Source organism: Antrostomus carolinensis, unplaced genomic scaffold, assembly GCF_000700745.2.
Source record: "Antrostomus carolinensis isolate BGI_N321 unplaced genomic scaffold, ASM70074v2 scaffold11223, whole genome shotgun sequence".
Taxonomy (NCBI): Eukaryota; Metazoa; Chordata; class Aves; order Caprimulgiformes; family Caprimulgidae; genus Antrostomus; species Antrostomus carolinensis.
The window spans coordinates 18,323-45,636 of NW_010304490.1; the positions used below are offsets into that span (position 1 = coordinate 18,323).

The 27,314-nt window shown below is 40.5% G+C and overlaps 1 protein-coding gene across 1 annotated transcript; it reads right to left on the reverse strand.

Moving 5' to 3' along the window:
• Positions 1–3,545: 3,545 nt before the first annotated feature.
• LOC104522241 (cytochrome P450 2J6) lies at positions 3,546–16,416 on the reverse strand. The gene is made up of 9 exons (XM_010164475.1): positions 16,246–16,416; positions 14,727–14,889; positions 13,411–13,560; positions 12,093–12,253; positions 9,984–10,160; positions 7,978–8,119; positions 6,067–6,254; positions 4,742–4,883; positions 3,546–3,724 (listed from the first exon to the last, which is right to left on the reverse strand). The coding sequence occupies exons 1-9, from the start codon at positions 16,414–16,416 to the stop codon at positions 3,546–3,548; spliced, it is 1,473 nt and encodes a 490-aa protein (XP_010162777.1).
• Positions 16,417–27,314: the final 10,898 nt, after the last annotated feature.

A 27,314-nucleotide genomic window follows, 5' to 3' on the forward strand; every position in this document is an offset into this window, starting at 1 on the left:
TTTCTGATTGCAGATGCCTTAGGAAAGTTTGCAATAACAGGACAAACCAGAAACACTGTATTAGTATTAAACAACCCAAAACAAATTTTCCTGAAGAAAATGTATCTAGTTGCTTTTTGAACAGAAATGAATGTTTAGTACAATGTCCCGTGGTGAGGTGTAGCTTACCAACAAGGCATGTGCGGTGCGATCCCCTCTGCTTCTTCTGAGTGATCTCCCTTTGTATTCCATTTGACACCTGCCAGCCCTTCCATTGGAGATACAGCCAACGTTTCCTTTTCTATCACCTCCTATCTGTTCAGAGTTTTCTAGACCTCCTCAAAAGTAAAGAAATAGTTTCCCCAAATGTGCTATGCTGGTGCAATGGACAATATTTTTCAAAATTTAATCCCATAAATTCCAGGTTCCCCCACTACACGCCATTGATTCACGTTTCATACACTGGAGCATCAACAGGGACAACTTAGCCTGAGCCTTTAACACAAACCAGTTTCCTAAACAACTTGTTTGAGCAGAAGGGAAAAAAAATCTACCAAACTTTTGCACAAGGCTCTCCTTGTCTCTAGTTTCTGCTTTTTCCTTTTGCTGGGATAGCTTCCCTCGAGTTTGGCACACAGTCTGCCATATGGTTGTGGCACTAATATTGCTACCCAAGAGAGCCCTACCATGAAACAAAAATAAAAGCACAAGAAAAAAAATAGCAGAGGGTCTTGGTATCAGACAAGTTGGCAATATTTTCCTTGACACTAACCCTAGCAGAGCTGAGCACCATATAGTGTTGGACACCTCTCTCCTCTGGTATCCACCAACATTAAATATTTTAGGCTTGCTGGACTTACACACTCCTGCTATCCTGCAAGTACGAAAAAAAGCAGCCACCTCTGCAGTCCTGTGACATGAACTCACTTTTCCCTGAAGGAATTGCAATGCTTTGAAAAGTAATACACCCAGTTGTGCATCTTTCCCTGGAATAAACACCTGCAACCTGGTTTCAAACCCTTCCAAACCATATTATTAAGTACGACAGTTCTACTACAACTCAGAGACCTGAAGCTGTGGTTCACACTGGTTATAAAAAAAAATAAAAATAAAAAAAAGATGAGTCACTCCACTTAAAAGAAATGTTACATCACTCCAGTCATCAGCACCAGGGCGTACACCTTCTAATCTGGCAGATCTTTGATGGCGTAATGCAGATGTGTGCCTAGGGGCTCTGTAACCAGTGGGCAGCTCAGTGATGACAAGATGATGGTCAGGAATCAAAGCAGCACTTGAAGGGTCAGGAGAAGAACAGGAAGGGCTGTGGGCAGGGGTCTAGGGAAGTCAGTTGAGCCAACCAGAGGTGAGTCTCTGCTGTCAGCCCTCACTAGCACCTGGCCTGGGATCACATCAGTTCTTTCCCCATAATCTGCAAATTTCTCCACTACCAGAGGTCAGTCAGTCCAGGAGCTGGAGGTCTGTAATCCTGGACAAGTACTGGGAGAATGATCTCTGGGAGGGGGAACAGAGCTGTTCTCCATCCCAGAGGCACCTCCCCAAGCTTCCCAAGGGGGTGGAGGAAGAGCAAAGTTGATTTTATCAGATTTCCTGAGTTTCTGTTTGCCTTCCACCATCATCTTTCTTCAAATCTTTATAGGAATACATGGTTGTAAATTGGTGATGTACGTTCCTAGACCTATGGCACTAGCCCAGAAAACAGGGTCTGGCTGCTTGACCCATGTGAACTGATCCATACAGGAGGCTACACACCACATTGGCTCCACTGCTCAAGCCTAGCGAGACTGTTGCACAAGACTGTAAACTCAGCCAGCTGCCTGCCTCCAGAAGGAAGAGCTGGGGGCTCCTGCCCTTCAGCCAAGTTTTTAGTAGACTCTTCAAAATCAAATATGCTTCTTCGTACTGCCTGGTAGGGATCTGGTGGACAGGGTACCTGAGTGGCTGAAATGGGCACTAAATTACCAGTTCTTTCCACCTTGTGCCACTCCTAAGTCCTGCCTAGTCACGGGGAAGCTGATCTATCAACAGTACTAAGTACAGCTGCAGTCTCAATGGACATAATGTTCTAGCCATTGAGCACAACCAGCTTTACACACATCTTATCATTAAGCTTCTTAAGTGAGTGGCAAGATGACAAGATGAGTGGGCAAAGGCAATGAGAGACATCATCTCTAACAGGGTTAGTGGAGAGGAGTAGGTGTGGGAGGGGAGGGTGGAGGACAAGCACAGATAAAACTGGAAAGGAGGCTGAGCAGAAGTGAGTAGGTCCTGGAACAGTATTTGGTATGCTGTGTGGAGTAACAGCCTGAATTATTTATGACAGCTATTGCTTTTGTGAAACCTGATTTCCCTTCCAGCCCAGCAAGCCTGCAGATACTGGGTGGTGTCGGAGCAGACCACTGCCAGAGCTACAGGACATGCCAGGATTTGGTCCAAATCAGCTTGACTTTCAGTAGTATTCACTTCTTTTTAGTAAGGTTCTCCTCCATTTTAAATCCAGGAAGTTCAGCTGTACTGCAATGATTTAATTACAAATAGTTTATATTCCAATATAAAAGCACTTTTGGTCCTCATACAGATTCAACCCTATGTTTACAGCAGCATTTACAGACAGCTCTAGTCAACTCCAGCATTTGAATCCTTTCCAAAAGTGATTTGCATTCAGAATACCACAGTGCTTTGCTTTAAAAAAACTACTACTGAACTTGGTTATCACCTCCACATTCCTCTGCTGCAAAGTTAGCAGTGAAACCCACTGGCAAAGTGAATATCTCATACCATGTTTATGCCTCATCCAAGTAGGATTGATAATGGACATGATTCTACATCATAGAAAGCTCATTTTTAAAAAACCCAAACCAACAACAAACCAATCAACCAACAAAACACCTGTCAATACATTATAACAATGATTACGCTGCCAAGTCACACACTCACATTGCTATTAAACACCAAATTTAAGTTTCTTTCTTCAACTTTAGATTGACTAGATTTTTATCTTCGGCATGGGAGATACATCAAATTCAGAATTAATGCACTCACATGCTAATGTGTTTCCTGGGTTTGGGGTGTTGTTTTGTAGTTTTTTATTAGCAACCTGTCAACAAATTAAAGTGTCTAAGTTCAGGACAGTAAAAGTGTGTATTCCAGAGTCAAATTACTTGAGGTCATCAAACCACTCACAGAACTGACACCTACTCAGCTCTTACTGAAATCTTCTGTTGAATTTTACTGAGGTTTCCTCAGGAATGAGCATCATGATGATTCTGCTTGGCTAGGACAAGGAGACACAGCACTTTGGCTTCAGCTGTGAACCATAGCCTCTTGCTTCAAGTGCTCTCCAAGAGGAGAAGATGGTTAAGATCCTTGAGAGAATATCTGGGACTTTCACAAGGACTAGATCATAAGTACTGGTAGTTTGTATCTTGGCTTGCATCCGCTTTCTGAGTAGCCATCAATATCCTGGCTAGTAGAAGGATAATACCTTTGAGAGGAAATTCACTGAGGTAAAGGTGGCTGTCTCATGCTGGTCTGTGACGTGCTGCAGCCTAGCGTGGAATGGCACAAACCCTGTATGGGTGGGGCTGCAGTGTACCCCCAAAAATGGGCTCTGTGTTGATCTTCGTCACCCCCTCAGGGAGCTGAAAGGTGAATGCCCGCAGCAGGTTGGCAAAGAAAATAAAGAGCTCGGTCCTCGCTAGATGCTCCCCCAAACACACACGGTGCCCTGCAGAAGGAAGAGGGGAAGGACAGTGAGTATCTAGGAATTTTTTAGTTTCATAATCACTTTGTTCATTCTTGTTTTAAGCAGAGGGGTTTTTTTTGTTCAAGGCCAGGATCATGAAAGCCACAGAACTAAAACTTCATTAATTCTTTCTCAGACAGATCCCATCCAATGTCATAGGTTAGGAGACACCAAATAAAAATCTCAATTAAAATTCGCGAGTTTCCACCAACATTTCTTTCTTGACCCTGCCTGACCTGGCAGAAAATTATTTTCCTTTTACAGGAGATGTTGAGCTTCAAGGTCATACACAAAGAATCTGCCAGCTGTTTGTGCATGCTTTCTTAGTGAGTTAAAGTCAGCAGATCAAAATTACTTAGCAATGGCATTTGCAATTGAACAAAGGCTTGGTCACTTTACAGGAAAAGCAAGAGGCCTAATGTTAATTTCCAAGGGTTCCTCACTGGAACCAATGGCATGAGCAGGACAGATCAATAATACATTCACATTTCCAGATTAGCAGAAAAATAAAAAGAAATAAAATGCCAAAGGAACTTTACTGCTATGTGTGCTCTCTAACTGTGCATTGTTATCTTAAATTCTTCTTTTGCAACTGGATTGTCAGTTCTCTAAGCAAGAACTTAATCCTTTGTTTACCAGGATGCATTCTGCTTTTCTTTCAGCTTGTTCCTTTAAAAGGGATTGCACATAACTCCAGTACACGAGATACATTGCATTGCTTCTCAGGAAAAAAAATCCCAGAAAAAACTCTTGGATGACTGCAGCATGCAATAAACCTAGGACATCCAGGAGTTTGAGTGGGATTCCCACTACAGTGTCCTAAGAACAGTTTGGGATCTGACAGCACAGAAGCATCTCCCTTGGCAGATACAAGCCAGTACTGTTCTTTAAAAATAGCAATCAGCAGAGACAGAAGACATTATCTGAAGAAATACCATAGTCTCACACTCCTGTGTTCATCTAATCTGTTGAGTTGGTTCAAACTGACAGTGCATTTACCTGCTGAGAATGGTAAGAAGGCTTCTCGAGCTATAAAGTTTCCTTCTTTATCCAGAAAATGGCCAGGGTTGAACTGTCGAGGTGTCTCCCATTGCTCAGGGTCATATAGAACAGATGCTATATTTGGCATGATGACGGTGCCCTGCAAGGAAGAAACTGTTGATTCAGTTCCAGCTATTAGCTTCTCACCCACCAATTTCTGCCTGGCAGATAAAACTGCTGCTTGTTCCTATTTCTTTGTAATAAGCAGATATGGTTAGAAGACCATTTTCCTAGAAATGGAGTTTGTGATCATTTTCTGAGTTGGAAATTACTGGTTCTCAACCCTGCAGCTATGTCAGTGGGTGTTAAAAGCACTACTGATGTTGGTACAACTGCATTGTGACCACTTCTACTACTAATCTTAATAACACTTCTAGTAGGACTCTTTTGTTAATATTCAGGTCCCACCATTGGAAACTTTCTTTCAGGCTTAAGAGAGAGAGAAATGCAACCAGAAATAACTGCAATACTTCACTGACAACAAGATCTGAGCCCTTTTATCAGTACTACTTCAGGCTTTTTCTTTACTGGTTGTTCCCAGCAGACCAGTTCATGTGCCTTAGCTGCCTGGCTGTCAGAAGCAGGGAGAACAGAGTGAAACCTTCACCACAAAGTGAGTTAGGTGGGGCCAGTCCCACATGCCAGTAATGGTGCTGGCCTCTCCCATCTCTCTTGCAATAACAGCAACCAATAGTTCTTGATAGTGTTTTACAGTGAGAACTGGCACTCAGCATAGCTTATGTCACTCTAAAAAATGCCTTACTGGCTGTGAAATGTGTCTTGGGCCTTATTTGAGAGTAACTCCCTCACTGTCAGCTGTAGTTGACAGCCTCTCAACTGTTACAGATTCAAGGCAGGTCCTTTAGCTCATGGAGTCAGTGGGGCTATGAGCCATCTTCTCACAAGTTTTCCTCTCCCAGGAGTGCTGGCAATGCCAAGTTGGGCAGGGATGCCTTAACCAGTGCTTTAGCACTCCAGTTTCTCCTCTCAGTCCAGCCCCAGCCAAGCAGGGCTGGTCTCTGCAGTTGTGCTCTTGATCAGCAGGGCAGGAGCTCGAGACTTCTGTGGCAGAGGCAGGGGTCTTATCAGCTGTCTGAGCATCAACACACTGAGTGAGAGACTTATTCCATTCCTGATTCAACAAATGGTAATCCTTCCCCAGGCCCCACATCCCCGGGTTATATGTAGAATAGTTTATAGATGGGAAATGGGTTACAAAACTGGAATAAAAGATAAACGTCTCTTTGCTGAAGAAAGAACAGAGGCTGAAAATGTGTCTGTACCTTTTTTACAGGGTATCCTAGTAATGTTGTGTCCCTCACACTCACTCTAGGCATGCCAACAAAGACAATGTTGCTGAAGCGTTGGATCTCATGAACCACTGCATTTGTGTAGGGCAGTTTTCTCCGATCCTCATAGCAAATTAACTGGGAAGGACCCAAAACAGCATCCAGCTCCTTCTGCACTTTCTCTGTGGAGAAATATTCACCATTTCAGATGGGGGAAATGGATAAAATATTATAACTCATCTATTTTCTTAGAGCAACAGGAAAATGTACTATTTCAACATAGTATAACATGTGACAACATAATTGCATGCTTGAGTTTAATATATGAAAATAAAAATAAACAGGAAAAAAATCCCAACAGTGTGGTTCAGAATCATAAGCAAGGACTATACTGTACTTATTCCAGCTCTGACATCTGTCCTACAGAATGCTTGGTGGGTGTAGGGTGGGTCACTGAGTTCCAGGTTTTGAAGGTGCTTAGGGATTGCTCAGTTTACGTTATCTCAAAATCTAAATCTCATTTGCAAAATTGATGTAAATGCCTTGGATATTAACTCCCAGTGCAAGGGATGTGTTGAGCAGAGTTGGTCCTAGTATGGCAACATACTGTATAAAAAAACCAACACCTGAATCAGCCCAAAACCTTGTATGAAAATATGCACTCAATGACACAACGTTTTCAGCCTCCCCCTGCGGCCATGGGAATACAGGTATCATCTCCCTTGCTTTCAGTGCTCAAGCACAGCAGATGGCAGAGCTACCAGCCCCAGGTGTACTCGAGTCCTCCTTAAACCCAGGACATAGCCTTTCTCTTCCTGACATAGATGTGGGTGAGGAAACTCAGCCTGGATCTACAGAGGCATTCATGGAATTGGTGTTAAGTAGATAAGCAACCTCTTTTGCAGCAGTAACTCAGACAGGCCAGTTTGTGTGTACTGCCAGCAGTCCTTGCCTGAAAACACCACCTCTACATATCAGGCAGCCAGAATTACCCGCTTAAACATCTGTTTCTATTTCTACAGTCTTTCCATCCCTTGTAGATGTTCCACGTTCATGTTTTGTTTTCTCCTAAGGTCTGTGTGCTGCTTTGTGAACAAACTGCAACAAATATTACTGGTTATTTAAAGACTAGATGCTAACACCATCGGCTGGTTACATGCAGAATATGCTCTACTGAAACCCTGAGGCCACCCCAAGCAACCCATATTCCAGGGATGCCCACTGCCTAGCCTTGTGCATGAAGCACTCAGCAAAGACAGAAAGGAGTCACTGCATTGAAGGAAGTATATGGATTTGCACTGTGCAAATTATCTTGCATCTCTCTACTTGTTTCCTGACAAGAAAGATAGAGAAAAAGGCAGCCATCTCTACCAGGACCACAGGCCTTCCTTAGGGCAACCTGCAGCCCTTCGTAACCTGCCAAGATCTGTCCAGCTGGTTTGTCCGGTAAGGGATCCAGTGGGTTGTTAGGAGTATGGATGTGCTCAGCAAGGAGTGTCGTGCCAGGAGGGGAAGAGAGTGTAGGCTGACTGTGTGTCAAACACAGCAAAGTTGTATTAGCACTCCTCATAACTGGACGATGTCTGGTGCAGACAGGACTCATATTAGAGCTCTGATCTCTGATTCTGCTGCCATCAGTCACCCTTCAAACTCTCCACATGGGGCACCTCGCTGACTTGTCACTGCAAAGAGCTAAAGTTTGCCTCACTGCAAGTGTCCTCAGCCACCTGTTTTAGTCAGGTCATAGGACGAGCCTCTGTTTTTTTACCTCTGCTTCCATTCTTTGTGTTTTCAGAGAGTGAGCACCAGGCTCAACTAGTGGCTTTTGTGCCTGCAACTCATTATATTCAGCCATCATTAACATTTGTAGTACAAACAGCATTTCACAGCAAGAATTCCTCTCACCTTGGATGTCTGGATTCACTACCATATAGAGGATTCCCCAGTACAATGTTGTGCTTGAGGTCTCTGATCCACCAAGGAAAAGATCATTTATAACATACACCAAATTGTCTTCATCATACTTGGGCTTGACTCCATCTTTAGACTGTAGATGATGATAAAAAGTTGAAGTTCAAGCATAAAAGTTAGGTCATCCTGTACGCCTCCTGTGTGAGAATCCTTATTTCCACAGCTGGCATGTGCACAAAGAATATTCAAAATTACAGTTTTTGATGACTACTAAGAGATTAATATTTTCCCAAATGGTCACAGCAAGTCTGCATTGCTCTTTTTCATGAGGTGAAATATTCTTTCATTAAAAACCAGGCAATTTTATGCCTGTTGACTTAATAACAAAAGCTTTAAAGCACGCTAAAGGTTTTGCAGTTAGCCTAGAGTGTACTTCTAAACAAGTGCCCCACAATGTGTCATTCATTAGGCCTTTGTCTCTCCAGTATGCTATCAAGTGGTGCTAGCAAATACCAAAGGAAAAACTATCTGAATAAAAGGATCTCTTGAGAATAATTTCTTCTGTCAGTTAAGTATAAATGAGAACTGCTGGGAGAGAGGTACCCAAGTATTTTCTTCTTCTAATAAGGGCGTAAAATATAAAAAACAATTAGAGAAAATACATTATGCAAAAAGATTTTAAAACAAACAGATTGCAATAACTTGCATCCCTGACAGCAGAGGAAACTGCATCTTTGCCTCTAAAATGCTTATTTTAGTAAATCTTGTCATACTCACTCAGATATAATGTACAAGAAGATGTATCAGCTCCTTCCAGAGCCCATGAGGCAACACTGTGAGAACATGGCAGCCTGACTAGCTGAAAACTTATGACCAGAGATAGAAGCTACATAAATTTCACCTACTCTAGGAATGAGATACTTCTTTCAGCTCCCAAAAGTATCCCAAAATGACTAAGTTTGAATCAGAAATTCTGTTACTCTTAGCAGAGCCTCTCTGGCTTGCGAGTCACTTCCTGCTATGGAAACTAATAGCCTGGGCGGGGAAAGGGTTTAACAGTTTATTATGGCATTGTTTATGAAATTGTTTCCTAGGCCCTCCAATTTGAACATAGATGCCAAGCCAATCGTGCTCCAAACTGTGAGGAAATTAGAGGTAACACAGGGAGAACAGGCTTGGGTCCTCCAAATGCATCCCATTTAGGACCTGCTGATGACAGCATCCACCTGCCAAGAAAGCTGACAGGTGTGATGCATAAAATACCTATTCCAAGGTTGGTCAAATGATCAAATAGGTTGAGATTGCTGAGCTGCAGCTGCTGAAAGGGACTGGGCTGGAGGTGGAAAGACTACTCTCTTTTTAATGTTGCAGGAATGATGCCAAGGGATTGCAGGAGAGTCTGGGGACCGTTTAAAGAGTGCAGAATCTCCTCAAACCAGGACCTAAGAGAGTTTCCTGTAGAGGGAAGATCCTCCATAAGTGGTGCTCTCCCAGGGGGGGAACCACATAGTTGTGTGGCACAAGGACAGCCAGGGTTAAGAAGCACACTGAAACCCAAAGCAGCATGTCAGCTATTTTGGGGTAATTATCTATGCATGTGTATTTAATCCTGTTGTAAACATGATGTACCCTGCTGTAGAAGATGAGGTGACCTACAAATTTAGGTAACCCACAAGCATAAACTGTGGGTTTTATTATTCCTATATAAATCATATTTACTACAGGACTCATATTTACTACACATGGATATTTATGGAAAGCAGATAATAGTTCATGAGTTTACCTCCAACATACTTTGTGGTAATTTGTTCATGTAACCAGAACATAAAACTGAATACCTTTCTAGGACATGTGAGTTAGTAAGTCCCAAGCTACTGTATTCACATTAAGGAGCCTATGAAATGAAAGAAGCTATGATAGAAGGGGTCAAACTGGATGATTTAATGGTCTATTTGGCCGTATACTCCATAAATGTGTGATCAGCCAAAACAAACACTTACTTTCTCCATCTCAGCCAGGTAAAAGTCAATGAAATCCTGTGGTTCATTTGGTATCCCTCTCTCCACATGTCTTCTGATCTCCTTCCTTGCAAAAGAACTCAGGACATCATAACAAGACAATGCCTTCTTATGAGGACCAGGGAGACGGCACATCAGCCAGGGAAAGATTTCGTACAGCTGTGGGAGTGACATACAAGGGGTAGTGTGAATTATCTGTCAGTAACAAAGCTGCTTTTAGAAACACCAAAAGGCTGAATTCTCCTGTCTGGAAATGTTGATAGTGGAATAAACAAATTAGGACTGATTTGAGTAGATTTTTGCCGTCACGTGGGAAAGCTTTGCTAGTAATTTTGACACACTTCTGGGGATCAAAGCAGTACTGACAACACTCTGCTCATGCCAGTAAGTTTACTTGACTAATGCAGATCACTAGAAGACCTTACTCCTGCACAGTTGGAGATCCTAGCTCCCACACACTCGAAATGTAAGGACATATTTTCTGGATACTGTGTGGCTACTAAGATTAACAAGTCTGCAGCCTCAAGTAACCGGTGGAATTTGTGGAGCTCACAGAACAAGTGTAGACTGGGTATCACTCTAAGAGCTAATTTAGTTTTCCCCATCAGAGTCCTCGTGATTGCTACAGAACCAATAATTGTTCTGATGGTTAGAAATATTACATCTTCAGTCTGCTGAGTGTATTTATACACACATTTGTCAGCTCAAAGTATTGTTCTCTAGCTTGGTATCATCTGCCATTCCACCCTGCCAAGCAAACGTTTCTACCATCTCCTCTCTTTGTTCTTTCAGAATAACAAGCAAAGTCTCTCTAATTTTGAATGATAGTTTGTAGGTCATCCCATTAACACTTCTCTACATTTTTTCCACTCCAGACTCACAGCATAAGGTGTCCAAGACCCTAGAATAAATCCCACAGATTATTAGACACCAGAACCTACCTTAACACTTCTCTGGTTCTAAAGGGAAAGTGGTGCTGTAAACACTCTAAAATTCTGTTTGCCTTTCTCATCCTGTTATCTGCTAGTTTACACCAGTCCCTTTCCTCTTAAACTCAGCACTGATGTGTTCTAAGCTCATAGCAGATATTAATCTTATTAATTCCTTATGTGTTTAATAATTTAATTTTGTACTATTACAATTTGTTCTATTCTTAACTCCAATCCACAGTGCTTACGAGGTCTTGCAGCAGGATATCTGAATCTCCTCTGTATTGTTAAGGTCTCCTGGCTTTGATCATCCACAAATTTAATCTATTCTTCTATCTTTTACTATAGGGAAGTTGTATAGTGCTACCCTCATATGACAGATTTGTTGAAAAGGTTTACTACCACATCAGCATTTTAGTTTGCCTTTTCCTGTAGAACTCAAATGTCAATGGGATCTGTGAAGCCATCCACAAGTCCCCATTATACCCAGCTTATCCCTCTTTAAGTGTCTAAACCACAAAGTCACTTCAAGACACTTCAAGTGGAAAGTTGGTCTTTATGGTATGTTGTGGGAGGTACCTACCAAAAAATCTCTGACAGAACTTGAATTGCGAGACTGTCAGAGAATGTATGTATTGTTTTTGTAAAGTGTGAATTGCAAGCTATAATGAGGTAATGGAAAGATTCATAATGAATATTTTATTATTTGTGAGGGAGGAAAAAACATAGAAAATTGACAGCATACAATTTGCAGAGCAGTAAAAAGCAGAACAGTGAATTCAACAATACCCATTTTTGGAGGAAAGAAGTAAACAGAGGTGGGAGGAGCAGCACTGCAGAGTTCAAATTTCTTACAAACTTCAGTCTCAAATTAAGTTTTAAGGTTTCTGCTAACAGTCTCAGAAATGCTGAAAGACTTAAAGCCAAGAGTCAACAGGGAGATGTCCCCTAAACTTGCAAAGAAACAAGAGAATTCTTAAAAATGTCCTCAAAACCAAGAAGGCAGTAGTAATGTCCCCAAGGGCACCTCTCATCTCCCAGTTTGCATTTGCCAATTGCTCTATATTTAGTGAAGACCCATTTTTGTATCCACACTTTCATTTTCTACCTATTTCAGGAAAAAAGAAAAAGAAAAAGAAAAAAAAGCATATTATTTACTCACCTGATGAAAAACGCTGCCTGCAAATCTGAATAAATTCTCTGTGGCACTGATCAGTTCATGAAAGGTTTTGTCCTCATCGGAGAAGTGATATCCAAAAACCAGAGCACAAATTACATTTGAAATAGAATGGAAAAGAGGGAAAGAAGGATCCACAGGTCTTCCTGCAAACACAGTAACTGATATTTACTCTCGGTATTTTCTTTAGGCATTGCTTATACAGATGGGACAAGATGTCATTAGAGGTTACATCATTTATTCTCTTTATCCAGGTGGGGCATGAATGGGGATAGAGATGTGGCGTTAATATGTATTCATGAAAATAAAACATAGTGTTAGAGCAAAGGACACTGTTAAACTGCTCTGTCATAGCTCTAAAACAATCTTATAGCCGTTCCTCTGAAATAACTTTGTACAACTAAGATCCATTAGAGGATATCCTATCAAATCTGCTGTCCTCAGTTGTGTGGAAAAAGACAAGTCAGAATGTGAGAAGGAAGAAATGTCACTGGAGATGAAATAAGAGAATTGTGGAAAAAGACAAGTCAGAATGTGAGAAGAAATGTCACTGGAGATGAAATAAGAGAAGACAGTGACAGACATATTCAAAAATGTAAAGCAACAACTTGGGAGGAAAGACTGAAGGCACTTGGGAAGGTTTGAGAAACAGAGTAGATGGATAGGAACTGCAAAGTATACATAATAAAATTATTTCAGTCTCAGCTGTGAACAGCAGATCATCATACCTCTATCTGATGATTTTTTTAAAGTTATGAGACAGACAACCATCAAAAATTATTTGGATAGAAATGATCCTGGCTTGGACTCTAGGATGAACCTGATAATCCACTGAAGTTCCCTCCCACCACCTACTTTCTTCAATCCTCTTGCCAATAATTACTTAGCCAGAAAGACACTAAAATATCCAGTTAAGCTCATGGCACCTAGTGTCACTGAAATTTAGAGATTTAGAGAACTGACCAAGCTCTGCAACACTCTTTAGTTACGTATTATAGGTAGTCTGAGAATGGCTTAGCTGTGCTGTTCAGTGACATCATATCATTGTACAATCATATCATTGACAATGAGAAGCTGATGGAGTTGGAATTTCAGAAGTTCCCACCTTCATTAGGTTTATGAACAGCTTTTTAAGAAAGAAATTCCCACGTGTGATACTATGCTCTGTCTGCTCTTTGGGCTTTGGTAAGTTTTGATACACCACTCTGGACCTACCCCAACCCTAGAAAGGGGTAGGTAAGTTTGCATACTGAAGATATGGATCCAGGACTGAAAAGTGTCTGATTTCTTGGAGGATAGATACCTTTTAGGTTCAAAAAGAACTCCACCAGGTGAGAGGCCTCCTCTTGCACTCGATACTCCAGGCCTTTTTTCCCCATTCCCAGACTGCGTAGAGTCATTATACCAAAGCGTCTCTGCTGCTTCCAGGAGCGACCAGTTGCCAGAATAATACCTGGGGGTATTCCCTGGCATATTAATATTTGCCATAGACATGAACAATTAATTTAAAAATATATTATAAAATACATGGAGTAAATCAGGGTATACACCGTGCTACAAGTGTTTTTAGATGAAATGAACAGTAACCTGAAATCATAGCAAAACATACCCAAACTATAACTAGACCATGTGTTCTTAATATTGATTGTAGTTAATCTTTGAAAATAACAATCTACGGATTTGCTGACTGCTCCATTTCTTGATGTCTTAAAAAAAACCCCAACAAAACCCAAAAACTCAAGATCCCTTTTTAGAAGATCTGCTTTAGCCATGCTCAAGTGATTGCTCTCAAGACAGAAATAACTGGATGAATTTCTAGAGAGTGGTGTACAGGACCAGAGTAGGCTTATGGAAATATAGATCAATTAATGTGATGCTTGTAGGTTGAGGCGATGAAGGGGAAAGATAAGTGACATTTGGGCCCTGTTTCTCTTCTGGAAGGGAGACCATTCCACTGATTATTGAATTGCACTAATGGTTACCTCAAGAGCCTCAAACTGCTGCTGTTGTGGTGCTGCTTTACCGAGCTTTAAAAAAATCTGTGTTTTCTTTGGGGCAAATGCAGGAGAGGAAAAAGAAAAGACTGCAAACTGCTGAAATACACTAAGGGGAAGTGTCAGAGGCACTCTCACAATCAAAGGGTATTCACCAAACATTTAAGAGTGGCTGCAAACCCAGCAATGAGACTTCTGAAGAAGGATGTTATCAGCCTCTCACTCATGATGGAAAGTATTTGGCAACCATAATATATACAGTTACCAAACATATAAACAAGCTTTGCATTCATGTGATGTACAGCAAAATCATGTGCAACAAATTGGATTATTCTGTGAACAGGGCAAGATTGCCATGTTCTGAACTGGGATCACATACATCTTGAACACACCAAAAAGGTCACCTAGAAACAACCTGGTGTGGAGTGTTTCCCAGGCTTGGGAAAGTTCAGTACAAAAGGTATCATGGCAAATATTAAGTTATTCTCAAGAGCTAATGGAGGACTTGGACAGTATCTGATGGAAGAGCATTCTGAACAGGGCCAGGGAGGGGGGGAGGCTCTAACAAGGCAGAGTAGTTTGTCAAGTCAACATTCCTGTGCCATTTATGGCAGGAAAATCTCACCTTTTCCTTTGGCCATTGCTCTGAAGAAAGGTGACACCATACGCCCAGAAACATCTTCAGGGTGCGTAGTCATGCCATCCTTCACTGCTTGATATCCATTCAGTATGATCACTGGGGCCCTCCCAAACCACAAAGTGTATATGTTACCGTGAGTTTTTGCCAGCTGTAAGTGGAAAAGGTGCCAGAAAAGAACAGATGAAACCCCATATGTCTCAAACAGAGACTGCACCTGCTATTCGCCAGCCCAATGGCCAGTTTTGTGCCGAGAACATAATCTCTGTGAATATAATTATAGTTAGAAGCAGAAAGAGACTTGTTTTTCTGAGAACAAGGTTTTCAGCAGCCAATTTTATTTACCCGGAGGCAAGTGATTTTCTTTTCAAAGCACAGGCTGCAGCAACACTACAGAAAAAGAGAGAAAACTTTGTATTTTACATTGCATCACATCCAACCCTAACATTTGTACCTCAGTAACTGAACTGCCACACTCTGCACCTCTCTGGAGCTCTACGCCTACATCTAGCCCTTCCTTTGCAAAACCGACTCATTAAACCTCCTCCATCTCTGTGCTCCAGCTCCAGGAGAGGAGCTGGAGCCAGAAACTAGTCAATAGCTATGAAGTGCCAGTGGGCTGCAGCTGAAGCCAGAGTTTCCTCACAGTGCTGAGGAGAGCACTGACCATTGGAGACAGCAGAGGTATCCAAGCAGGGACAGGCATATGACAGAGGAAATTTAATTATGTGTGGAAGAAGTTTTGTCCAAGAGTGGGACTCTGCTCCAACATACCCACAATGATACAGAAGAGCAAAAGAGGTGGTTGACAGTGTCTAAGATGCCACCAGAATTACATCCAAATGATCACACTAGCCACTTGCTTCTCCTTATATTTATTTAGATACTGGCTTTCCTCTCCCTGTTACAGCATCACTGCCCGTCTGAGTCTGCACTGCTCGCAATGATCTCTCAAGCACAGATCTGAATTAGAGGTCATCTGCAAAATGTTAGAATTGCTTCCAGGGTACAGGGAGGGACTGAGTTGGCCTGGGGAGGAGCAGCTATGTCTAAAAACAAGTGGCAAACAACTAGTTTTAAGGAGATTATGTAAGATGGAGAATTTATGCCCTTTCCATATTACAAGCATATATGCACATGCACCATTATTCACTTCATGATCAAATTAGACAATGCCAGTGTGTTAGAATTACACAAAAAGTAACACATATGGGCTCATCAGCAATGGAGAAGCATCTTTTCAGTTGCTGGTATTCTCCAACTTTAATAACAAGTCAGAAACCCTGTTCCCAAGTTTGTTTGATTCTTAAAGACATTAAATTTCTTGTGAAGACAACATGTTCCACGTAAGAAGGAGACTTGAATGAAGGAATCAAGTTCATCTTTTTATGCCCATACCTCGTCTGTAGCTTTCTAAAACTTAAAATCTTCACTTTGCTTTTCACATATCAGTTTTGTTTGAGCTGTAGCTAAAATTAACCAATTAAGAGCATCTTAAAAGAAATACCTCCATCAGAAGATCACGATGAAACTGAAAGTTCAGGTGCACCAAGTTTCCAAGCAATGGGAGAGGAGTTGGTCCAGGAGGAAATTGCTTGCATGCCTTTCGCTGTTTGAAAAACTCAACAGTTAACAAAAAAATAATCAAGACTACCAAAGCTTGACCTATTGTCAGCATTTCAGAGCTGATTTTTCAGCTTGTCTCTATCAAAAAGAAGGTACTGGAGCATGGAAAATGTGAACTTCCTTCTTGTTCCACCAGTTCTCTCTGCAGACTGAGTTTTGTAAAGATTCAGTTCCTTCCCTCCCTCTGTCCCTCCCTCTTTATCACTGCCTGCCCTTTTCCTGCACCCCATACATTTCCCATACTGAAAGTCATCAAGCTAATTTCTGACCAAAAGCATACCTACCTGGTTACAGCAAACCACAGTATGAAAACATGGAATAGCTTGTACTCACGGTATTTGTCCTGAAGCTCCTGTTAGGGAACTAGTGGTGTGTCTTGGGAAATCTAGATTGGAATGACACCAGGTGAGAGCCCTTGTTGACCACTGGATACGAGATGAATGAAACTCAGTTTCATCTACCTTAGGAGCTTTAAAAACATACATTGCTACTAATCTCAGAATCACTGAATTCAGATTAGGAGTGTTACACATCAGTTACTATAGGCTAGATTTTCCAGGTGCTTTAGTCATAAACTGTATTTAACTTCTCTTTAAATGTGGTTGCAAATTCAGATTTGCCTGCCAATACACACAGTTCACAGACAAAAACAGTAGTAGTCACAGACTAAGCATACTATTAGAAGACAAAATTGTTACATCTAATTTCTGAAAAACTGGCTGTGAGTGTTCAGACAATTTTTTTTTCACAGTACATGGGAAAAATAACAGTTTCATCAAGTAAGACTTAATGGAAGGGAGATACTCACATTACAATTTAAAAAATAAGAATATTAAAATTTGTTATATTTTAAAATTAATTAAATATAAATTTCCAGTTGTAATTATTTAAGATTTTTTTAGTGTGTAACCTAATTGAAGATTTCATTTGCCCTGGTTTATTTTCTACATTTTTTATCAATTTCACAATCTTGGCTATTATTACCAGTTATCAATAAGTTTATAGGAGACATTGAAAAACCTGTCCTCTGATAATGAAGGGATTCACACAGATGGGGGAAAGCATTGTGTATCAGTTACCAGAGGATCCTATCTTGCATTGCAAAGAGAAAGTGTCTTGACTAAAAATTAAGTACAAGCCTGAACAAGAAATTGCCCTGCCCTCCAACGCGTACATAAATGCAGTATTTTGCAAACCTGGCATCATTAAGAGAGTAATGTGACTCAGTGATATCAATCCACCTCCTTCATCTGGCCAAACTTGGCAGCTATTGTAGGTACCTACATGCCTGCATTGTACAATGAAGACAGCTTGTAAAAGTAGTTTTTTATTACCTTATCTGTGCAAAACTAGCAAGATATTATGGGCAGCATGTATGGGAATCGGGCTGAGGTGGGCTTCATGGCCTTGCTAAAACCAGTGCAAGTCAGGTATAACTGCCCACTTTGAGGCTGAAATCAGCAAAATATAAAATCAGAAAAATGTGTTTCTTCAAACCAAAATATCAAGTTTGAAATTTTGAAAAAAAATGGAAGAAAATTAGTTTTGTCCAGACAGCTAAAGTCAGAAGAAATGTTGAATTGCTTTAATTTAATGAATGGACTAAATACAATCATATCCATCTCTTATCTGTTTGGTCAATGTTCCATTGCTTAGTTTTAACCATTTCATAATTGGTGTAGCATTTTGACATCAGTAAATGAATTCACCTCTTTCAGAACATTTAACTGGAATTAAATGTTCTAATTTAACTGGAATCAAATCACTGGTATCAGAAGAAGGATGAAGCCAAATGAGCTAGTGTGGTGGTTTTAACTCGGTTGGCAGACAAACACCACACAGCAGCTCACTCACCCTCTCCAGCCCAGGAAATGGGGGAGAGAATCAGAAGGGTAAACATGAGAAAACTTGTGGATTGAGATAAAAATAATTTAATTATTGAAATAAAATAATAATGAGAATAACAACAATAATGGAATGTACAATTGAGTGATGCACAGTGCGATTGCTCACCACCTGCTGACTGGTGGCTAGTCCGTTCCCTGGCTAGCAATTCCAGAGCAGAGACAGTCCTGAAACTGAAAACTGCAATCCTGGAAGAGGAAGAGAGAAAGAGAGAGAGCTTTCTGGACGACCCTCATTTACATACTAAACATGATGTTTTGATATGGAATATCCCCACTGGCATATCCAAATGCCAATTTGGTCTGTTAATCTTACTATGCCCCCCTCCCAGTTTCTTCTGCAACTACTGACTAGCAAAACATGGGAAGCTGGAACATCATTGATTTTCTTAGCAACAACTAAAAACATCAGTATATTATCAACATTCTTCCCATACCAAATCCCATCCTGAAACCAAAACACAGCACTATCCTAGCTACTAAGAAGAAAATTAGCTCTATCCCAGCTGAAACCAGGACAGCCAGCCAGCAGTCTATCCTACCAGATGTTACCATCTTCTTTCCTTTTTCAGTGTTTTCAGAATTTTCCAATCATCTGAAACCCAGATGCATGAATAGTTATTTACACCAATGCATGATGTCATTGGATAAGCTCCTATTCTGGACACACTATGCCTCCTTTTCTGCACACACTATCAGCAATATTTGTCTTGGGGTTGGTTTTGGGGGTGGTTTGGGGGTGGCTTTTTTGGCAGAAAACTCAGCTTTCTTAAAATACAGTAACACAAGTAAAGAGCAGTTCAAAGAATTGGACTCAGAGGGCAAGAAGAGTCAGTTTTAGTGAGAGCTATCAGGAAGCCAAAGTTTCAATAAGATTTTTACCAAACATAAAAGCACACTGTGAAGTAAGTTTCAGAAAGATTAGTACAACACTTGCAAAAGTAAAGCTGTGGAGGTAATGAGAGAATGAAACAAGCATAGTCCTGATATCCTAGAGCAAGCATTTCAGCTCTAGGACATCAATACTTAAATACTAACACTATATAGTAACATATTCGGTAAAAGGGAATGTCAGGAATTAGGATCTCCAAAGCACAAGAACTGTCCATAGATTTGGAACAAAGTAGCAGCTAATTGCTTTGAGTGAGGCTTCAAATATATAATATTTAGAAGTGGAAATTGCACAATACCTTGCCAAGCTTTGTAACTCCTCACCTACAATTACCTTTGAAATTTGCAGAATTCACAAGCTGGAAAGTGCCTAGTAACTGTGAGCATTAAAGCTGGACTTGAGGGGGCACAAAGAATAAGGAGGAAACAATATATTTGACCTTAACATCCAAAATAAAAATGAGGAAAGACAACAGAAATGAGCCTGGCATCCCTGATCCCAATTGCCACAAGAACTTTTCTTGCAGAGGGTTTGACGAAGAATAACTTGATGTTCTCTGGGTGAAGTTACCAGGAAGTGGATGATTCCTCTATGTGAGGAATAGATGGATTATTTTTTCAAGATTCAGGAAAATGCAAAATACCTGAGATCATGTCCATAATTTCTGCATAACAAGACTGAGGATATAAACAAAATCCTCCAAAGGGTTAATAAAATCACCAGGAAAAGACAAGTAAAAAAGGTGTTGGAGGATAAATTCTAAAGTCTGACAGAAAAAACAGATTTCTGTTTTTACAAAAGAGGTTGAAATCAACATTCTTACATTAGGATCCTTTTTGCAGGACAATAGGCGCTGTGCTACTGCTGCCAGTGAGTTGTGAGGATGTACAGACCTGTGGGAAAAAAATAGAAGTTCAAAGTCCACAGATACCATATTTTCAGAAATGTCTAAGAGAAGCACTGGCAAAAATATGGCAAAAATGTAAAATGCAATGCTAATGTTATCAGCTGAAGCAGTTTATCATCTCATCCTCTATTAGTGACTTCTTCTCAACACTACTAAAGACTGCCAAGGGTAAGGAAAAGCATGATGACAGGATACTGATGGCAAAACACTTTTAAGTTGAGCTAAACAAACAAGCTCCACAAGAGACTCCCACAAAGTCTGACAGAGATTAAGCACCCAAAAGTGTATGTCATAATAGCTTGTCACAAAAAAGACTTAAAATCCAGAAGAGTTGCAATTAAAGAGTGAATGGCTGGGAAAATGTTGAAAGCTTGTTCTGGCCACAGGTAAAAATATTTTTTATTGACATAGGAATAGGGAAAAGCCAACAGGACAAGGAAAAAGTCATATTTAGATACCAAAATAAAGATACTTAAAAGTTCACCACAATTAGCAAAACTCGCAAGTTAAAAAACTCTAAGGTATCATTGTACATGGGATAAGGGAACTGGACAAGGCAAAGTTAAAGCATGAACAGTAGCTGACTGCCCAGGTTCTTCACCCTAATAATAGCTAAAGAAAGCATTACGTACCAAAAGGTAATTCTACAGCCTTAAAATTTCATAGATTAAAGAAAACAATCACTATCATAAAATAGATTAAAGTTACTTGTTTTCTTTATTTGAAAATATTACAAATATAGTTGATAAAGCAATAGTATTGAAGTTACATTACTTAATATGTTTTTCAATTAGCTTAAACCATTAATTTAAGGAAATCTAGAAGTGTTGTTTATAAAGCTTGCAAATCTCAGGAATGAGAGAACAGTGAAACTCAGGAAGCCAGATCATTGACAGAGATGGGTCAGCCCAATGCAAAGTCACAAATACTGTGCTTCAGTACTCAAATGTAAAGCCACACAACACATAGGTAGTTTGTCCCAAGGAAAGTCAGAAGACAGAGTTAGATGCCATCTCCTGGAGCTCTGCGCTGAGAAGTGCAGAAGTCTTTGCGCCAAACCTGCCTCAGACACATAAGGCCAAGGACTAATAACAAGTCATAGCCAATCTCATTGAGTGAAAGAGCAAAAGAGGATTTGGAGGACACAGCTCAGCATGCCTGACCAAGAGATCATAAGCATGCCTGGACACACCAGGGACAGACAGACTGAAGCAGAACAATGGGCACCCTCCAGGACAAAGAGGTTGACCTCAAAAATAGCCCTAAATACAAGAGGATGGCTCTAAGGATGGGATTCCTTTTCCACTCAGGTCCCAGCAGTCTGAAATTACCTGGTCCAAGGGAATAAGCACATGGAGAAGAAAAACAATTTTAAAGGGTTACAGGTGTACCTTCCAGTAGTTGCAAAATGAGAGGTGGCTTTTAAAATAGGAGAAGACTTGGAGACAAAGAAAGGCTGAGAAGATTGCAATAATGTACAACAATGAACAAACAAATGAATGAATAAAGATTGCAAGACTAAAAGATTGCAAGATTAATATGACCCCCACCTTGCCTTTGTCTTTAAACAATGCATGTATTCAAAATGAGGACATCTAGGAGTTTACAACATATATTCTTCTAAACCAGAAAACAAACAAACAAACAAAACCCAAAAAAAAACCTCAAGGTATAAGCACTGACCTATAACGCTAATGTACTTTAAACAGTACTAAAAAGCACAATTATTTCCCATCAAGTATCTCAGGTTGCTTTATCATTATTAACTACATTCTAGATGTGTCAAGGCAAAGGTATCCAATTCCTACACACGAAAGCAAGAAATTACACAGCTCTATAGAATTATTTATATTTAAAACGTGTAACGGAGCAGACTTGCTAATCAGGTGAGTATTAATACCTCTAAATGTACATGGTAGGTAGGAATTTTATATGCAAAACATGAAGGGTGGAATCAGCGCAACTCAATGATGTACAATAATTGCTACACTCAACTTGTAGCAATACATTATCCCAGATTAGTATAAGTGGAGCTGGACCAATCCCATTACCCATCTCCACCTTACACTTCCCATTGTAAACCCTTTGCAGTCAGGTATTTGCTACTCTTTAATTAGGGTGTGGCAAACAGAGGGCAAGGAACAGGAGGTAGAAACCAAAGGAATACAGATAGAAGTAGCCACATGGCCATTACAAAGGGTCAGGATGTCTTGTAACCATAACACACCCTCTGACCAAACCTGAAATTATGACTGGCAGTTCAGAGTCTTCAATTACACCATCATTCCTCACAGGCTTTTTCTCAAGAAGGGCTATTTTCTATAACATTTAAGGTTTGAGAGGTTGATTTAGAAACCTAAATAAGCCTCCAAAAATACTTTGGAGAAAGATTTAAGTGACATTTCTGTATATGATTTTATATATGTTAAGGGAAAAAAAATAATCAAGCAGTAGCATAGAAGCTTAATAATCCTCCATCACACACTCCTAAATCTCCAGTGTGGTGGCAGGGACAGCAGCCTTTTGAAGTACTGCACTAACTGCATTAAGCTGCTCACAGAGGACATCTGTTTTGCTAAAGTAGCAATGTGACAACCAGCCATGTATAAAGTGCAGTGGCCGTAAGTCTGACTCATGCCTTTCTTCCCTGTTCGGGGAAGCTTCTTCTTCTTGCTTCCACGGAGGGCTGAATGATGGGGACTTGCACTGTGAGTTGCTGATAGGAAGAGAACAGGGGGTTGAGGGTTACAGACTGTGTGTGGCAAGAAATTGCCTTCACAATTGCTCTGACAGCCAGGACTGTGCCCCAACAAGCCCATATGCCTCCGTGCTGGTTCTTTGTTGCTTTTCTGCCAGCACCCTGAGGGAGGGAGGGAGGGAGGGACACATCTGATCAATGTCCCTTCGCCTTTATCCAAATCTCCTGTGGAAGAAAGTCCTCTGACAATGCTGCTTATGGCTTTGCTGTTCAGCACCTACTTTCAGGAAATAACTTCCAGCACCCATAGCAACTCTGCCCGTGTGACTTTCAAGAAGGACGGCAAGCACACTCAGCAGCTTTCGGCATCTGACAATCACTTATGAACAAAGGGGAAAGTGGGTGGCAGCCATTGATACTATATAACAAATTAATACGCAAGAGATCAGCAGTTGATACTGGCAAAGAAAGCACAGTCCTTTAGACACCAGTTTCTCAAACAATTGCAAGTGAAGTAACTGCAGCATATGGACACAAATCTCAGATGCTGGAGAAGCATCATGTACTCACAACTTGCAGCTACTGCAGTTGTGCTTTGAATATAAATATTTAATTGTATATTACTTTAATATTTTGATACATAAATGCTAATACATTCTAAAGCTGCTGAAAGACTCAGACTCTAAGCTTAGCCAATGAGGTACACAAGGCTGTTTGTCCATGTTGGTGTAGGAGCTATGAGGACTGTTTCCCCATTAGCAAAATCAAGATGATGGTACCTGGAGCTGTGAAGATTTAGTTGTTATCTTTTATGTAGCATCTTCACACAATAAGATGAGGATGCCACAGGAAATGCTACGGATGCATTTGTCATGCAGTATTTGGCTCAGTGCAAATTTTGGTGATGCGATAAATATGTCTGAATGTACCTACTGGGTGATACAGTTGTAGAGAAATTGAGCGCAAACTTTGTCATTAGTAACATCCATCCTGCCCATGGGGATCTTGTGAATAACACAGTGTGTGATCAAACAGCAATGAAATTTCAGCATGCCTCATAACACCAGTCTACAAAGAGACTAACTTAAGACTATGAACAGTCTTAAATGTAGAATTACCTAAAGCCTGAAAATGCCACTACATGCAGATAACAAAGAAGGTATTTGTAACATAATGTGCAAACAGGTGTCAATGGGGAGTGACACAGGTTGCCACAGACAGACAGCCATGAGAGAAGTTAGAACAATAGCAATAGATCACACTCCTTGTGACCAGTCCTTAACATGGAAATCACTTTTTCATCATCTGCTCTTACAGTGTAGTCCAGAAGTCAGTGCTCAACACACCTTTCAGAAAGGGAAGGATAGAAAGAGTAGTCCTCTACTTTTGTTTTTTAAGCACTTCAAGTTGATCTGTTGAGACATTTTCTACTGTTCAGATTAATGAAGTACAGGGATTTCTTTGATCAGATGACAGTGTGGTTCAAGGAGATTAATTTTGGTCAGCCCTGTGTTAAGCATCCTGTCAAATATATCATAAAGAGAAGAGGCAAGTAATTTTCAAGCCTAACTGACTCTCCTCCTTCAGAAGCTCACCTGCAAAGCTGGATAAAAACCACCAAGCTAAAATTGATGAACAATAGCCAGAATTATCCTATGCAATATTTTCTGGTTTGTTTTTGTGGTTTTTGGTGGTGTTTGGTGTTCTTTTTTTTTTTTTAATTATAGCAAAGTTTCATCTTTTCTCTTGGCAATACTTAACAGCAAGGAAAGGGGAGAAGCAGGGTAAATGGAACAAATGTTCTGCTTCTAAGCCTTGTGGATGTGGTTCCCACATTTCAAATTGTATAATTACTTTGTTTTTCCAATACCAGGGCCTGGTCTAATGCCACTATCTCACCTAGGGAAAAATGAGGGTTAATGTGAGACACACAGTAATTTGGAAGCTTCCCCAGTGCACTGCATTCCCTTCTGTGGGAGAGACTATAAGTACACAGAAAATTATGGACCGCTTATCTTCATCAGAGGGCAGAAGAGCATGGTCACAGTTAATAATACCCAGGCACCTAGTAATCAAGAAACCCCACAGATACTATGTTTTACCAAAATGTCCAGGAAGACTATTAAGGAAATTGTATTGTAGCATTTTAATCTCATCCTCAACCAGTCCCATACTGACGGCAAATGAACATGTAATGAACTCCAGCGTACCCTGGTGAAACTGGTTTGTTTAAAGCCAGCTCTTGCTAAGCTAGCGACAGCAATGCTGGCACAGAGCTCTCAGAGAGACCTTTGCTGCCCTCTGCCTGGTTCCTCGGAGGATGCACTTGCTGAAACACTAAAACTGGAAAACATCGCTCTGCAGAGTTTACACTTGATCTGTGCTGAACTGACCAGGGCTCTCTCTAGCAGCCGTTGATGCTCTTCTTGAGCAGGCTGAAGGCTGCGCAGGGACAGCTTCCCTAACTACAGCGTTAGACCAAATACATGCATTAGGACTAGACATCTAAACAGCAAACTCCTACAAAAATGCATCCTTTTCTGCTGTGACTCAGGTCAATGTCACAATAGCGTCAGAGAGCGGCAAGCCTGAAACCCCACGTATCAGGGGATTCACAGGTCTCACAATTCAATAGCAGTCTTAAAACTGGGAGCGTCATTTAAAACTGCAGTCATGGTCTGCATTTCTCTGTGATGTTGATCACTGCCCATGAGTGCTAAAGCTACTGAGACCCTGAGTATTAGTGGAGGGTGGTGGCTGTGGTATTTGTCCCTGCCTAAAATTACTCAAAAGCAGGCTGAGGGAAGCTGCCTGCCTTGTATGACATACTAGAGTCACCTATAGCTTACAGTTCTCAATCCCAGTTCAATTTGCAAGGCAGAGCCTATCCCCATGTGACTGCATCATTGGAATAAATATTTTTTATAGTATTCAAAAAAGTTATTTCAAAAATAGTATCATACAAATCAGTCCAAAATGTTTCATTTTCTCTGTAATGCTCCTTAAAATGCATTCCTTGTAGGATGTCATCATATCACCAGCTGGCCCCAGAATATACTAGTATTATTAGCTTGTCCCCTGTCTCATCTGCTGTATCTCATAAACTATTCAGGGAAAGGGCTGCAATTTTATTATTGTTATTCCTTTAACATTAGAATGTCACACTGCAGGACAGCAAATAAATAGTTCCCGGAGTGTTGGCTAAAAATATCACAGGCTGAGATTTCTTCACAGATATCAGCACAAGTTCATAAGCTTTTCACTAAGAAAAAAGAGATGCCAAACTCAGCTGAAATATTATTTCAAAGTAATCCAGTTCATTGAGATTTTTTTAGGCCAATGATCTCAATGGTTAAATATAGTTTCAAATAACCCTTCTCAGAAATTTCTTAATGAAGACTTTCTATTTTTCACACTAAATCTTTTATTCAAGGATATCTAAAGAAAACATTCTAGGATCACACTTGAATTTGAAGACTCTGGCTTTTAGAGGCATATTGAGCCACTGCAAAACTAAAATGTATTTTTCTGCTACAACTTACTGCTCTGTGGAAACCATAACGATCAAGAAAAAAAATCCCAGAGAAAACTGTCACTCCAAGAAGAAAAGGAAGGGAGAACAAGAGATGTTGGAATAGGGTCATCCTCACCTCTCCAGCTGTCTGACATAAAAACTGATAAGGAGAAGTATCCATGTTATGACAGCCTTCATGCTTTCACAAAGGAAATAAATCCAAATAAAATGGTCCCGTCTTTAAATTTCTGTGAATGATGACAAGTTTGATAATACCTGTTTCTCACCTTGCTGCAGGCATTAGTTTGAAATCTGATAGCATCAAGAAACTAGACCTTACCCAGGCTTGGTGCTTATACTAACTATCAGGGTCTTTGATTAAATATTGAATAGCACTAGATGCAGGACAGAATCCCATTCAGGGGATCTTTCAAGTTTGACATGGCACTATTCATACTTCCTGAGTTTTCCATGAAGTTTTGCAAAGCTTTGGATATGCCACATTTCCCTAGATTTTCTGAGATTGCAACAAAGACACACTAAAGAGCAGTAAATTACATTAACGGCTTCTCTCCTGAAAAAAGACATCTAGCTATGTCATCAAACAAAACTAGGTAACTTTGATGTTATTTGGTGAGCACTGACTCTTTCTGTTTTCCTCCCAGTGCTTACAATTTGATTATTTTTCCAGGATATTCTGAGAAGTGCAATCAGGCTGACTGATTTATAACACTGCAACTTCTCTTACCTTCTGAAGAAAAGCAAATGTTTTGACCTTTTCCCATCCTCCACAGGTTCTCATAGATAATTGCTGATAGCTATGAGGTTGATACTGTTCCCTAAGTGCCCTTGGATATTCAGTCCAGCTGATCTGAAAACCACATTCATCTAGTTATTTTCTAACCTCTTCTTCCTAATCTAGACAGAAATCTTCCATGAACATCAAGTGATGGTATATTTTAAAAGATCTCTACACTAAGCAGTGATCTACTTTTCTTAACCTCTTACCCAAAATCTGCAACTTTGCCTGTCTAC